Source organism: Triturus cristatus, chromosome 4_1 (assembly GCF_964204655.1).
Source record: "Triturus cristatus chromosome 4_1, aTriCri1.1, whole genome shotgun sequence".
NCBI classification, from domain to species: Eukaryota; Metazoa; Chordata; class Amphibia; order Caudata; family Salamandridae; genus Triturus; species Triturus cristatus.
Window position 1 is genome coordinate 1,262,976,967 of NC_140585.1, and position 15,869 is coordinate 1,262,992,835.

At 47.5% G+C, this 15,869-nt stretch overlaps 1 protein-coding gene across 1 annotated transcript in view; it reads left to right on the top strand.

The window, feature by feature from the left end:
- Positions 1–6,990: 6,990 nt before the first annotated feature.
- The window catches only part of LOC146856551 (N-chimaerin-like), an 80,320-nt gene continuing 71,441 nt past the window's right edge, over positions 6,991–15,869 (top strand). Inside the window, exon 1 of the mRNA XM_085654748.1 lies at positions 6,991–7,379. Coding sequence (XP_085510874.1) covers positions 7,134–7,379 — 246 coding nt within the window. The 5' untranslated portion in view covers positions 6,991–7,133. The remainder of the gene's footprint in view (positions 7,380–15,869) is intronic.

The following is a 15,869-nucleotide window of genomic DNA, read 5'->3' on the forward strand; positions in this document are numbered from 1 at the left end:
AGAGAAAACCCAGCCCCTACAGAGAGGAAACTCAGCCTCTACTTAGGAGAAACTCATCCTCTGCTCAGGGGACACACAGCCTCTGCACAGGGGAAACTCGGCCTCTGCAAGGGGGAACACCCAGCCTCTACTCAGGAGAAACTCACCCTCTGCACAGGGGAAACTCGGCCTCTGCACAGGGGAAACTCGGCCTTTGCACAGGGGAAAACCCAGCCTCTAGAGAGGAAACATCCTCTATTCAGGAGAAACTCACTCTCTGCACAGTGTTAGAATTGAATGTGTTATTGCCCCATCACTTATGCTTTATAAGTGTTATGTTATTATTCATGTAGCTATTTTGTATTAACCACTACTGTATATGCGTGTGACCAGTTCCTTCCAACATTGTGTAGGTTAAAGTTAGTATCTGTGACATCATTTTCTGCCATGCAGCCGCCATATTGCACTGTGATCGAAATCAAGCCTCTGTGCCCCTCTCTGCTTGCCTCAGCAGAAAGCCGATGTTCAGTTATTTCCCCTTATCGTATTCAAAGTTAAAACCTAGATGTACTAATCAATAGCTTATTTTGCTTTTGCATGCCTATCCCTGGTCGTAGCTATGCTCCCACACCAGAGAGAGCTGAGACCAAACAGGCCGACCTTGTAAGTCTGATAACGTGTACCCATTCTGCAGGTGGTAGCTCATCCTTCTGTGCCTTCCTTTGTTCAGCCTTGGCTCAAGCTGTATTTTTCCACCAGGGGTGGGATTTGGGAGGTGTTGGAAAGTTTATTCTATGTTACCAAGTGTTCTGAAGTCAGTCCCTCGACAGCTATCCCATGAGGCTGGTCAGACTGGACTCCCCTGCCGTGTACTTATTAATAAATAAGTTAGTTTGTATTCGCCACTGTCGTCCCGACTCTTCATTTCTGGGAAGGCTGAGAGGTGGTCGCGAGTGACCTGGGTGTCCCATTTTGGGTCACTTCCTTCATCAGGGGAAACTCAGCCTTTGCACAAGGGAAACTCGGCCTCTGCATGGGAAAAACCAAGCCTCTACAAAAAGGAAGCTCAGCCTCTACACAGGGTAAAACCCAGCCTCTACAGAGAGGAAACTCAGCGTCTACTCAGGGGAAAGCTCTGCCTCTGCCCCAGGGAAACTCGGCCTCTACACAGTGGAAAACCCACCATATACAGAGAGGAAACTCAACTTCTACTCAGGGAAATCTCTGCTTCTGCACAGGGGAAAGCTAAGCCTCTGAACAGGGGAAATTCAGCCTCTGCACAGGGGAAAAACCAGCCTCTACAGAAAGGAAACTCTGCCTCTATTCAGGGGAAACTACGCCTCTGCACAAGAGAAACTCGGCCTCTACACGGGAAACTCTGTCTCTGCACAGGGAAAAACCCTGCCTCTACAGAGAGGACATTCAGTCTCCACTCAGGGAAAATTCAGCCTCTGCAAAGGGGAAACTCGGCTTCTGCACAGGGGAAAGCTCAGCCTCTGCACAAGGGAAACTCGGCCTCTGCACAAGGGAAAACCCAGCCTCTACAGAGAGGAAACTCTGGCTCTGCAAAGGTGAAACTCAGGCTCTGCACAGGTGAAACTCAGCCTCTACACAGGGGAAAACTCAGCCTCTGCACAGGGCAAACTCGGCCACTGCACAGGGGCAAACCCGGCCTCTACAGAGAGGAAACTTATTCTCTACTCAGGGGAAAACTCAGCCTCTGCACAGGGGAAACTCGGCCTCTGCACAGGGGAAAACAGCCTCTGCACAGGGGGAACTCTGCCAAAACTCAGCCTCTATACAGGGGAAACTCGGCCTCTGCACAGAGGAAAACCCAGACTCTATACAGGGGTAAACCCAGCCTTTACACAGGGTAAACTCAGCCTAAAACTTGGCCTCTACACAGGGGAAACCCTGCCTATGCACAGGGGAAAACCCAACCTCTACAGAGCCTCTACTCGGGGGAAACTCGCTCGGTGTCTGCACAAGGGAAAACTCAACCTCTACTCAGGGAAAACTCGGCCCCTGCACAGGGGAAACTTAGGCTCTGCACAGGGGAAAACACAGCCTCTCCACAGGGGAGTCTCTGATTCTGCACAGGGGCAAACCGGGCCTCTACAGAGAGGACACTCAGTCTCTACTAAGGGGAAATTCAACCTCAGCCCATGGGAAACTCGGCCTCTGCACAGGGGAAACTTAGGCTCTGCACAGGGGAAAACGCAGCCTCTCCACAGGGGAGTCTCTGATTCTGCACAGGGGCAAACCGGGCCTCTACAGAGAGGAAACTCAGTCTCTACTAAGGGGAAACTCAACCTCAGCCCAAGGGAAACTCGGCCTCTGCACAGGGGACAACAGCCTCCGCACATGGGAAACATAGCCTCTGCATAGGGTAAACCCTCTGCTCAGGAAAAAAACCAGCCTCTACAGAGAGGAAACTCTACCTCTACTCAGGGGAAAGCTTGGCTTCTGCACAAGGGAAATTCGGCCTCTGCACAAGGGAAAACCGGGCTTCTACAGAGAGGAAACTCTACCTTTACTCAGGGGAAAGCTCGTCCCCTGCACAGGGGAAACTCGGCCTCTGCACAGGGGAAAACAGCCCATGCACAAGGGAAACACAGCCTCTGCATAGGGAAATCGCAGCCGCCACAGAGAAGAAACTCAGCATCTACTCAGTGGAAACGCAGCCTCTACACAAGGGAAACTCGGCCTCTGCACAGGGCAAACTCAGCCTCGGCACAGCGGAAACTCAGCCTCGGCACAGGGGAAACAGTCTTTGCAAAGGGGAAAACCCAGCCTCTGCTCAGGGGAAAACCCAGCCTCTACAGAGAGGAAACTCTACCTCTACTCAGGGGAAAGCTCGGCTTCTGCACAAGGGAAATTCGGCCTCTGCACAAGGGAAAACCGGGCTTCTACAGAGAGGAAACTCTACCTCTACTCAGGGGAAAGCTCGTCCCCTGCACAGGGGAAACTCGGCCTCTGCACAGGGGAAAACAGCCCATGCACAAGGGAAACACAGCCTCTGCATAGGGAAATCGCAGCCGCCACAGAGAAGAAACTCAGCATCTACTCAGTGGAAACGCAGCCTCTACACAGGGGAAACTCGGCCTCTGCACAGGGCAAACTCAGCCTCGGCACAGGGCAAACTCAGCCTCGGCACAGGGCAAACTCAGCCTCGGCACAGGGGAAACAGTCTTTGCAAAGGGAAAAACCCAGCCTCTGCTCAGGGGAAAACCCAGCCTCTACAGAGAGGAAACTCAGCCTCTACTCAGGGGGAAAGCTGACCTTGGAACAGGGAAAAACCTGGCCGCTACAAAGAGGAAACTCAGGGGAAACTCAGCCTCAGCACAAGGGAAACCGCAACCTCTGCACAAGGAAAACTCCAGCCTCTACAGAGGGGAAACCCAGCCTCTGCACATGGGAAAACTCAGCCTCCAGACAGGGGAAACTCAGCCTCTGCACAGGGAAAACCCACCGTCTATACTCAACCTCTGCACAGGGGAAACCCAGCCTCTGCACAGGGGAAAACCCAGCATCTACACAGTGTAAACCCAACCTCTACACAGGGGAAACCCAGCCTCTGCACAGGGGAAACTCAAACTCTGTACAGGGAGAACCCAACCTCTATACAGAGGAAACTCAACCTCTGCTCAGTGGAAAACTCAGCCTCTGCACAGGAGAAACTCAGCATCTGCACAGGGGAAAACCCAGTCTTTGCACAAGGAAAAATCCATCCTCTACAGAAGAGAAGCTCATCCTCTGCACAGGGGAAAACCCAGCCTCTACACAGGGGAAACTCAGCCTCCGCACAGGGGAAACCGCAGCCTCTTCACACGGAAAACTCAGCCAAAAACTCAGCATCTGCGCAGGTGAATCTCAGCCAATACTCAGCCTCTACGCAGGGGAAACTCAGCCAAAAACTCAACCTCTGCACAGAGGAAAACCCAGCCTCTATACAGGTGAAACTCAGCCAACAACTCAGCCTCTGGAGAGGGGAAGACCCAGCCTCTATACAGAGAAAACTCAGCCTCTGCACAGGGGAAAACACAGCCGCTACACAGGGGAAACTCAGTCTCCGCACAGGGAAAAACTCAGCCTCTATACAGGGTAAAGTCAGCCTCTGCACAGGGCACAACTCAGCCTCTACACAGGGTAAAACCCTGTCTATACAAAGTGGAAACTCAGCCAAAAACGGAGACTCTAGGCAGGGGAAACGCAGCCAAAACTCAGCCTCTGCTCAAAAGGGGACCTAGCTTCTATAAAGGCGAAACTCAGCCAAAAACTCAGCCTCTACCCAGGGGAGACTCAGCCTCTGCACAGGGGAAAATCCAGCCTCAACACAGGGAACACTCAGCTCCAGAAGAGGGGAACCCTCAGCCCTAGAGTATTGAAACCCTGAGCCCAAAAACAAGAGAATGCCCAGCCCAGAATAGAGATCCAGATCCAAAACAGTGGATCACTCAGCACCTGAACATAAAAATAAGCACCAGAAATTAGCACTAAGATCCAGAACAGTGGAACGCACACCCTAGAACATAGCACTGAGCCCCAGAATACTCAGCCCCAATCATAATCCACCTGCCCAGAACAGGAGAATACTCAACCCCAAGTTAGGGAACAGCCAGGCCCAGAACAAAACGCTCAGACCCTGAAAAGGAAAACACATATCCCCAGTAAAAGGGAACACAGAATTCCAGAAAATAACACACTGGAGCAGAACAGGGGAACATTCAGCCTCAGACAGAGGAACAACCAGGTGTAGAAAGAACAGTGAGCCCCAAAAAATGGGCATACTTGGCCCCTGAACATTCAGCACCAGAACAAGAAAAAACACAGTCCCAGAACCAGGGAACACCAAACCCAGAACAGTTGGGCACGGAGCCGCAGAAGACATCACTCAACTGAGTGTTTCCCTGTTCTTGGGATGTGTATTTTGTTTGAAGCTGAGTGTTCTTGGGCTGTGTGTTTTGTTTGTGGCTGAGTGTTCTCCTGTTCTTGGTATGTGTGTTTTGTTTGCAAGGCCGAGTGTTTCCCATGTTCTTAGGCTGTGTGTTTTGTTTGAGGCTGAGTGTTCTTGAGCTGTGTGTTTAGTTTGTGGCTGGGTGTCCCCCTGTTCTTGGGCTGTGTGTTTTGTTTGTGGCTGAGTGTTCCCCTGTTCTTGGGATGTGTGTTTTGTTTGTGGCTGAGTGTTCCCCTGTTCTTGGGATGTGTGTTTTGCTTGAGGCTGAGTGTTCTTGGGCTGTGTCTTTTGTTTGTGGCTGAGTGTTCCCCTGTTCTTGGGCTGTGTGTTTTGTTTGTGGCTGAGTGTTCCCCTGTTCTTGGGATGTGTGTTTTGCTTGAGGCTGAGTGTTCTTGGGCTGTGTCTTTTGTTTGTGGCTGAGTGTTCCCCTGTTCTTGGGCTGTGTGTTTTGTTTGTGGCTGAGTGTTCTCCTGTTCTTGGGATGTGTGTTTTGTTTGCAAGGCCGAGTGTTTCCCATGTTCTTAGGCTGTGTGTTTTGTTTGAGGCTGAGTGTTCTTGAGCTGTGTGTTTAGTTTGTGGCTGGGTGTCCCCCTGTTCTTGGGCTGTGTGTTTTGTTTGTGGCTGAGTGTTCCCCTGTTCTTGGGATGTGTGTTTTGCTTGAGGCTGAGTGTTCTTGGGCTGTGTCTTTTGTTTGTGGCTGAGTGTTCCCCTGTTCTTGGGCTGTGTGTTTTGTTTGTGGCTGAGTGTTCCCCTGTTCTTGGGGTGTGTGTTTTGCTTGAGGCTGAGTGTTCTTGGGCTGTGTGTTTTATTTGTGGCTAAGTGTTCCCCTATTTTTGGGCTGTATGTTTTTTCTGGGCCTGAGTGCCCGCTCAGCTGAGGGTTACCCTGGTTTACAACAGTGGTCGATTTTGGAGCTGAGTCTTCCCCTGTAGTTGGGCTGCATGTTTTGTTCTGGAACTCGGTGGTCCCATATGCTGGGGCTGAGTGTCCACGAGCTGAGGGTTACCGTGGTTTGAGACGGAGTGTTATGTTTTGCATAACACTCCGTCCCAAACCAGGGTAACCCTCTGGTGAACGGGCACTCAATTGGCCCTGAAACAACAGAACAATCAAAAAATAGGTGACAAAAATGTGGCATTGTATCGGTATTTATATTGCGGCTACAACCCGACTTGTCACTCAGTCGATCTAACCGTACGACCACGCGTGACGCATCCTCATGACAGGAGGATAGAACACTGACGTATAGGATAGAATGAGAGGATATTTGCCTGCTACCAGATTAAGTAATCTTCACAGCCTGTTACCTAGTGCAAGGAAGACCCCTATCTGGCAAGGAAGTTTCTCATGAGTAAAAGTCAGCTAGCGCCACCCTTCTGATGATTACAGGAGTGTCCTCGCCGCTGTGAGTGGATGGACGCCGTATCAGGGCCATTAAAGGGGTACAGAGAGTGATCGCCGTCCATCAGTCGAGCAGTTGAAGAGAAGTGTACAAAACCCGAGCTAATGACAACCCCGGGTTGAGTGTAGAGTGATGCGGGAATTTAGACAACTGTGGAGCCAATCAGCATCTCGACGCTGGACAGGAGCAGACCCCATCAAACAGCAGGGTCCCACCCCGTGCCCGGACAGCTGCCCTGAACCGGCGCAGTGCGGGTTCCGCACCGGGGAGCTGCCTTACTCCCCTCCATGCGTCCATGGCCAGTTTGCGCCCCTTAGAAGACCCTCGAGTGCCAGGGAGGAGGCGAGGATGCGCCCGCGCGGTGGTCCTTATCTCCACTGATCTCCACCCTCCCCCTCCTAGCTCCCTATTGGCTGGCTGGCCAGTGCAGCCCCCCTCTCCACCCACCCTCGGCTTCTCTCTCTGGCTTGTTCGGCGGGGGGCCGATGAGACATTCACTGCCCGCCTCCATTCTTCACTCCATCTGTCACTGTGCCCTGCTCCCTGCGGCCTGGCATCTGGCAGAGCCGTGTCCCGGAAGGAGGGACCTCAGCCTTTTACCCATCGAGGCTGCTGCCGAATTCGTCGATACTTCGCACCGGTGGTGCCTCGCTCAAATCTGGGTTTTCTCCACTAATTACCTGAGCTTCATTTTTTTCATTCAATTCTCCGTCCGTTGCCCGTGAACCTATATTTATTTATTTATTTTTTAAAGAGGACGGGACTCATTTTTTATATTTATTTATATTTGGCGGGATGCCTTGCCAGGAGTCCAGCCCGAGGCAGCAGGAGGAGCCCTGCCGAAGAGCCCGGCGGGCGCTGGACATTGGACGGGCCCCCGCACTGCTGGCCACCCTCCTGGGGGGTCAAGCCAGGTCAGGTGGCCTGTGGCGGCCTCTGAAGCTGCTGGCCTGCGCCGAGCTGCACCCTCTGCTGCGTAAACCCAGCAGCTCCGAGGAGCAAAATGAGTGTCCGATGAACAACAAGGCGCATCATTTTCAGGTAGGCGCTATGCACGCTGTCCCCAACCGTCCCGATGGGCCATTGATTGCGTGGCACCCCGACGAGGCTTGGCTCTTGCCTTTAGACCTTTGCATTCTGGACGTGTGGATTTCTTATTGTCCGTGTTAAAGACACTTCCCATTCTGTGGCTTGCATTTTTAGTATTGTGCATGCTAATATGAGCCTTCATGACCCAAAATACAGTGGGCTGTTGGCCATCAGCCATGACCGTTTGAATATGTCATACATGCAATGATGCCGTTGGCAACTATGTTTGCATTGCGAAGTGGGAAGAGATACGTTTCATGTTATACATTGCATATTAGAGATATGATTGCAGTGGGCTGCTCACAAGTCTTTTCCATATGTCGTGTGCTGCCTCTGGTTTGCGGCTTTGAAGCACTGTATTAAACGGTGTGGCTGTTGTCTAACTCATTTTATCATCTTGAGGCGAACAAGCCTTTCTGAGTTTTACCCACGTGAATTGGTGGTACCTGCGATCCGCAAGTTGTGTTCAAAATTTTATAGCAGATCCATTAGCTTTGTAATGTGTCATCTCACAACAACTGGCTTACTATGAGTCAACATGTTAGCGGGCAGTTTGGACTGCATTTTCCTTGACAATTGTTGTCTGTCCCTGCACTGCAGAGCACTTTATCCAACCCGTGCTTAGTCTATATATTAAATGAGTTTAATGAAAATGTACACGTATCGCATCCCACTGCCTTGGTGGCACATCCAATGTCATACATGAAAACACCTCATTTTGCACCATAAACTTGCCATGCCAGAGCTTTTTGCCCTAAAATAACTTTCTAATCCATAGCATAATTTGGCTTATTTCATCAAATGTAACAACATTAAAAGATTATGAACAGAATGCTGAACACTGTCAAGCCTTCACCCCAAGTCACACATCTGGGTCAAATCCATCAGTTTTTTGCTCACCGTGCCAACCCCCCCCCCCCCTTATTTGGGCCTAGCCATATGCAAATCAGTCTTGACCCTATTCCACAGGGGAACAGTCCAGCCTGAACTGCCAGGTGGGGTCCCCTACCTGCACCTGAAACAAGAATCCTGGGACGAGTTTTGCGGTAGCATGCCTCATCAGCCAAGTTAGCTTGAAAACAGTGCAAAAGTGAGCCACTGTCTCGACTGAGTGAGTGGTTGAAAAGTTTCAGCACTCCATCCATCATTTTGTTGTGTTGCTATGTTCACCTTAAGTGGCCAAGGGTATGGCCAGACATGGATCCCTTGCTCTCTGCGGCACTGGGGTGGCATGGTGAGCAAAAGAACGATGGATGTAACCCAGATCACTGACTGGGGTTGTGTGTTTGAAAAGTTTAATCACTCAGTCCATCATTTTGTTGTGTTGCTTAGTACACCAAATCCCATAGCATAAATTTGCCTATTCTAGCTTAATATTGTTATGTTATATTATGTTATGTCCACTTGTAACGCGCTCGGCTACTCGTAAGTGTCCCGGCGCGACATTCAATACAATATCACAGTATACTATACTATATCTTATAGCATACCATAATAAACCATAACATAATCATGCCATACCAGCCCATGTTGCTAACAAATAACTTTCTATCTCATAACATAATTTGGCGTAATATATGAAATACAATAATATAACTTTACATACTCTTGCATAATATTCAATACCAAATTACAGTATACTATACTTTAACTCATAGCGTAATTTTTCTTAGCATAATAGTAAACACCATAGCCCCATACACTGTTCGACCAGACATTCACAGCATCTGTCACTTTGGCAAATTTTCACGGTGACAAGCACGCCTCAGTTTGCCTGGTATTGCTTGTCTGCTAGGGGGATCACAGTGACAGGTACAGCGTTAAAAAACAACGTTTCTTTCTTCTATTTGCCTGTCATTGCCATTTGTGCGGATGCTACGGTGACAGGAATACCAGTCCTCATCAGTGATAGGCACGAAATGCAAGTAGTATTTGCTGTTGCATTTGAATAATTTATTTAGACTGCGGTACAGCTTAAGAACAAGTTAATTTGCTGGTTAGTTTTTTCTCTACTGTGCTTTCTGCTTAGAGCCCGGACCCCTAGGATGCTCCCAGCCCCGCCACCATGAAAATCCCCACAATCAATACTTGATACCAAGTTGTGGGTATAAACGGCCATGTTTAATTTTTTAACATCATCACTCATAAACATGACACATTGTAATTACCTATTTACATATTGCACCAATCCATATTCACACTTTTAATATTGGCATTCATAAACAATCATCTTCACGAACTATCTTCATTATTCATAAGACATTCTATCGCTCCAGCACCAAGGGGGCTCTCTGGCTTGCATCCCCCAACTGAGAACCACGCAAGGCGCAACCCACCTGCGTCCTTGAGAGGTGAGCCCTCTGGTCCTTGTCCGCCATTTTGGGCCCACCCCTCTACCACCAGGCTGACAAGGAGGCTCTTAGGGAATAACCAGGGGCCTTTGCCCATGCCCTAGCTTGTGACCTGGCGCACTTGAATCCCCAGCCGGTGTCCCCATCCTCTCTGCGGAGAGCTTACTGTCTCTCCCCCTCAGTTCTGGCTTAGGGAGTTTGTAGGAGGACTCCCGTTAACCATGTGGTTCAAACTTCTGTGGCCTCTTTACCGCTACACCTACCCCAAAACCTAATCGCGGGGACGGGTGGGCAGGAGATTCCTTGGTGGCGACGTGACCAGGGCCGGCGCGGGATGGAGAGATATCGGAGTCTGGGTCTCACAGCCTAAATAGGCCTCCAGCTCCTCCCCCTGCCGGTCCCAGCCGGAACTACGTCACCAAGGTGACCCAGCAGGACTTCCCCCATGCCAGTTGCCAATCGGGCTACCCTGGCATGACTGGAGGGCTTGGCTGGAATCCCAGGCGGCCGGACCCTAATGGTGCGCTCCCTGATTGCTCGCGCTTTCCAGAGTAGCGAAAATGGCATCACAAACCATTCCTCCTCCACCAAACTTTGTACAGGATCCTGGTCTACCTTCCATGGATTGGGATGATTGGAAGGAGACATTTTTAACTTACCCGGAGGCTGTTGGGGGAGATGTGAATGTGTCAAAAAGAAAACTGGCCATTCTTAAACATAGTTTAGGTGTAGAAGGTAGGAAGGTATTAAAAACGTTGCCAAAACCTGTGGCCTGGAATATAGATGGATCAGACAATGAGGAAGAGGATGTGTATGAGGATGCTCTTAAGGCATTGGATCAGAACTAAGGAAAAAAAGTCAGTATTGGTGTCGCTGACACACATTTTTTCACATGGTCAAGAATCCGGTGAGTCTATTGGACAATATGTCGCCACATTAAGGAGACGGGCAGTCACATGCAAGTTCAGTTGCCTTAGGGATGAAATTATATGAGATCAAATGATAAATAGAATAAGCAATTTGAAACTTCAGGAAAAGTAACTAGATCTGAAAGATCCCACCTTAGACAAGATGATTGAAGTGGCCAAATGCATGGAGAACACTTGCGGTTATATAAAAGAATACGGGGGGGGGGAGCTGGGTCCAAGCGGAGTTCTGATGCAGAGAAAATACATGGCGTAGTGGCAACAAGAAAACAGACACGTTGTTCCAGTGATAAGAATGATATTGGAAAAAAGCAAAGTGGGGTCCGAATGAGAACATGTGTCAGATGTGGCCGTGAAAGACATACTGCAGAAGCTAGTAACTGCCCTGCTACCAAAAGCAAATGCTTCAAGTGTAATACGTTGGGGTATTTCTTGTGAGTATGTAGGATGAGGGATTCTACCAGTACTAGAAAATCTGTAAATGTAGTGAGGGACATGGAAACACAGTCTCAAAATGAAGAGTCACATTATAGTGATCAAGGCGACATTGGGTACTAATGGTGAATGAGGCAGGTGGGCAATCGTGTAAAGTCTCAGCTATGAGTGGGTAAGGATATCATCCACCAAGAAGTACCATTCATGTGAATGGGGTGGAAGTGCAGGTTTGGGCAGACTTGTGCTCACCTTTCAGCATTATTGACAAATCTACCTGGCAGAATGTGAAGGTTTCTGGATTGCATCCTAAAGATGTTGAACCAGAAGGATATAGTGGTGATAAATTACTGGTTCTGGGATATTTTGTTTCCAATTTAGAGTTTCAGGACAGACATGCAAATGGTAAGGTGTATGTTGTGAAAAAGGAAGGTCACTTTTGGGCTAGGGAAAACAACGTGCCTTGGGCATGGTTCTAGATCCCAATCATCCGCTACAGGTTTTGCTAATCGTGAGCGTAGTAGAGTGGGTTGACCAATTTCCCAATTAGTTTAGTAATGAACTAGGTTGTTTTAGAAAATTTGACTACAATTTTGTTTTAAAGAAAAATGCTACACCCAAAGTGCACTAGGTGTGGAATGTGCCATTGGCTGTGAAGGGTGCCTTGAAGGAAGAATTGAGAAGATTGTGTGACAATGGTGTTATTGAATCCATCGAGGTTTCAGAGTGGCTTAGTCCCATTGTTATTGCTAAAAAGTCTAATGGCAGTATCCGCATGTGTGTGGACTTGAGAGACCTGAACAAGTGCATATAGGTGGATCATCGTCCTCTAATGAAATGTTGGCGGTGTGTCAGGGGGTAGATACTTTACTACTTTGGATTTATCAAGCGCCTTCCACCAGGTACGCTTGCTTATTGAGTCTAGACATTTAACATCTTTCATCACACCAAAGGGGGCATTCGAGTTTGTCAGCATGCTGTTTGGTCTGGCATCTGCATCTGCTGTGTTCCAGAAGGTCATGCAAGGCATTGTGGGGGACATGGCCAATGTCTTGGTGTTTCAAGATGATGTTTTCGTTTGGGGAAAGAAATTATGCAGCATATTAAGGTCCTTAAGGTGGTGTTGAGCAGATTGGACAAAAACAGGGTCACTATTGGTTTGCTAAAATACAAATTTTGCAAGACAGAAGTAGAATACCTGGGCCACACTTTAACATTCGATGGGGTGAAACCCAAACACAGTTTGGTGGAGGCCATTTAGAGAGCCCCATCTCCATGGAATAAGGACCAGCTCAGATCTTTTTTGGGTTTGGCAGAATATTGTGCCAAATTTGTACATCACTTTGCAGAGCGGGTGCACATTTTGCGTGAATTGATGAAAAAGGGTGTTGAGTGTTTATGGGCGTATGAATGTCAGCAAGATTTTATGCAGCAAAGAGGGCAATTGTTAAGGCTGTGACGTGTAAACCGTTTGATCCTTCGGACAGAATGATTGTTATCACCGATGCCAGTGCTTATGGGCTCGGAGCGGTTTTGATGCAAGAACATGAAGGGAAGTAAAGAGTTGTGGCGTTTGCATCGCTGACTCGAAGGGGTGCTGAAAATACATAATTGGTGGTGGAGAAGGAGGCCCTGACCTGTTGGTGGGGCATGCAACACTTCTGTATTTTTGTGTGAAATATGCAGTTTGAGCTTTGGATGGATCATAAGCCTTTAGTTGATCTGTTTTCTACTGCTGGTGCAGCAAAAGCTACAGCAAGCATTGCGAAATGGTTGCATAATTTGCAAGAGTATGTTTTCACTGTGAGATATGTACCAGGTGTGAGCAATATAAATGCAGATTGCATGTCTATATTGCCTCTGGATGATGTGGGTGTTGAAGGAGAAGGTGAACAGTGGCAGAAGTACCTGATGTGTGTCAAGCCAATGAGGAAACTGAATAGGAGGATGCTATGACTGCTGATTTTGTGCTGGTTACAGTGCAGAAATTGTTTCCCAAAGTGTTTGGGTGGAAGTTGGATAAGGAGTTAATTGTTTACAAAAATGTGTGGGAAGAGCTGTCTGAAGTAGATGGAATTGTGAGAAGAGGAGACAAGTTGCTTGTGCTGGAAGGGTTACATTGCAGGTTGTTGTGTTTGATGCATGAGGGACATGGTGGAATGCCTGCACTGAAAAGGAAGGTTAGGATCGATTTCTGGTGGCCAGGGACGGACAAACTGAAAGGTTTGTTACGAGTTATGTTTCACGTATGTGTAGCGACAAATTGGACGTTACAAGAAACTACCATTAATCAGGGGAATTGACCACAAGGGCACGGTTAAAGGAAGCCATGAACATTTGTGGTCCCTTCAACTGTTTAGGAATGAATTAAAGATTTGCCATAGTACTTATGGATTACGATTCCAAATGGCCAGAAGTGGCCTTTGTGCTGTGGGTGAAGACAGTGAACATAATTGCTTTTTGTAAAGACATCTTCCACAGGTAAAGATGCTCTGTGGAAATTCCGACAGACAACTTTCTGCAATTTGTGTCAGAGTAGTTTGGTAGTTTCCTCAAGAAATGGGCCATCAAATAAAGTAGGACACCTGTATATCACCCAAGAGGAAATGGTCTTATTGAGTGCTTCAACCGCATGTTGGGGAAAGAGTACAATTGGCAGTGTCCACCAATATCTGTTGGAGGAAACATGTGAAAGAAATGTTGTGAAATTACAAAATCACTTCCCATTTTGTGACAGGGGAGACACCTTTCTGTTTGTTACAGGGAAGGGTGTCTTGTACAATGGCTGTCCCTGTGTGGAAGGCGAGGTATGGTCCGAAGAAGGCACAGAGTGAGAAGGTGCGTGACAAAGTGGAAAGCTATCAGGCACGTTACATATATAGACACAATGAGAAGGTGATCAAAGGGGACAGAAAATTTGAGGAAGGTGTGTTGGTGAGAGTGTGTAGTCTAGGTAATGTGGTCAAAAAAGAATGTTCCAACTTATCTGATCCCAAGAAGGTGTAGAAAGTATGAGGAAATCTGTTGTTATTGTCCGATGGCAAAGGGTGGAATGCCAGAATAATAGAACAATGCTCTGTGGTGGAGGAGAAGGAATGGATGGAAAGAGGGTTGTGAAAAGAGTGAGGTTAAAAACAGAGGTTTGGGAAAAAAACCTGTTGTGGCTTGTAGATTACAAGTGCACTTAGAAGTGTGCTCTTTAAGATGTCTGTATATTAGTTTAACTTGTTAAGAAAAGGGTATATGTTGTGTTCTTTTATTGTTCTGTTATTATGTATCTTCCCTAGCAACTGTTGCTCTGTTCCATGGTAATGATTAGTGTTGAGTTTTGGTGCGGAGCGTGAGAGGAGGGCATTCTTTAATGTTGAGTTTTGATGTGTGTGAGTCCAGGGACATTCCTTAGTGCTGAGCTTTGATGTTGTGTGTGAAGGCAGGGCGTTCATTATTTTTCAGTTTTGTTGTTGTAAGTGAGGCCGAAGGGTATTGATTAGTTTTGGTGTTGTACATGAGGCTGCAGGACATTAATTAATATTGAGTTTTGTTATTCTGCTTGAGGCCTCATGGTAATGATTAGTGTTGAGTTTTGGTGTTCTGCTTGAGGCCCTGTGGCAATAATTACTGTTGAGTGTTGGTGTTCTGCATGAGTCCAAGTGACGTTCCTTAATGCTGAGTTTTGGTGTTGTGCATAAAGCCAGCGACGTTCATTAATGTTGAGTTTTGGTGTTGTGCATGAGGCCTAATTACATTTACTAGTGTTGAGAGTTGTATGTGAGGCAGAAGGGCATTGATTCGTTTTGATGTTGCGTGAGAGGCCAAGTAACATTGATTAGTAATGAGTTTCGGTATTCTGCTTGAGGCCTCATGGTAATGATTAGTGTTGAGTTTAGGTGTGGAGCGTGAAGGGAGGGGCATTCATTAGTGTTGAGTCTTGGAGTTGTATGGAGGCCGAAGGCCATTGATTAGCTTTGGTGTTGTTTGTGAGGCTGCGGTAAATTAATTAGTATTGAGTTTTGTTGTTCTGCTTGAGGCCTCATGGTAATGATTAGTATTGAGTTTTGTTGTTCTGCTTGAGGTTGAGTTTTGTTGTTCTGCTTGAGGCCTCATGGTAATGATTAGGGTTGAGTTTTGTTGTTCTGCTTGAGGCTTCATGGTAATGATTAGTATTGAGTTTTGTTGTTCTGCTTGAGGCCTCATGGTAATGATTAGTATTGAGTTTTGTTGTTCTGCTTGAGGCCTCATGGTGATAATTAGTGTTGAGTTTTGTTGTTCTGCTTGAGGCCTCATGGTAATGATTAGGGTTGAGTTTTGTTGTTCTGCTTGAGGCTTCATGGTAATGATTAGGGTTGAGTTTTTGTGTTCTGCTTGAGGCCTCATGGTAATGATTAGTATTGAGTTTTGTTGTTATGCTTGAGGCTTCATGGTAATGATAAGTATTGAGTTGTGTTGTTCTGCTTGAGGCTTCATGGTCATGATTAGTATTGAGTTTAGGTGTTTTGCTTGAGGCTTCATGGTAATGATTAGTATTGAGTTTTGTTGTTCTGCTTGAGGCCTCATGGTAATGATTAGGGTTGAGTTTTGTTGTTCTGCTTGAGGCTTCATGGTAATGATTAGTATTGAGTTTTGTTGTTCTGCTTGAGGCCTCATGGTAATGATTAGTATTGAGTTTTGTTGTTCTGCTTGAGGTTGAGTTTTGTTGTTCTGCTTGAGGCCTCATGGTAATGATTAGTATTGAG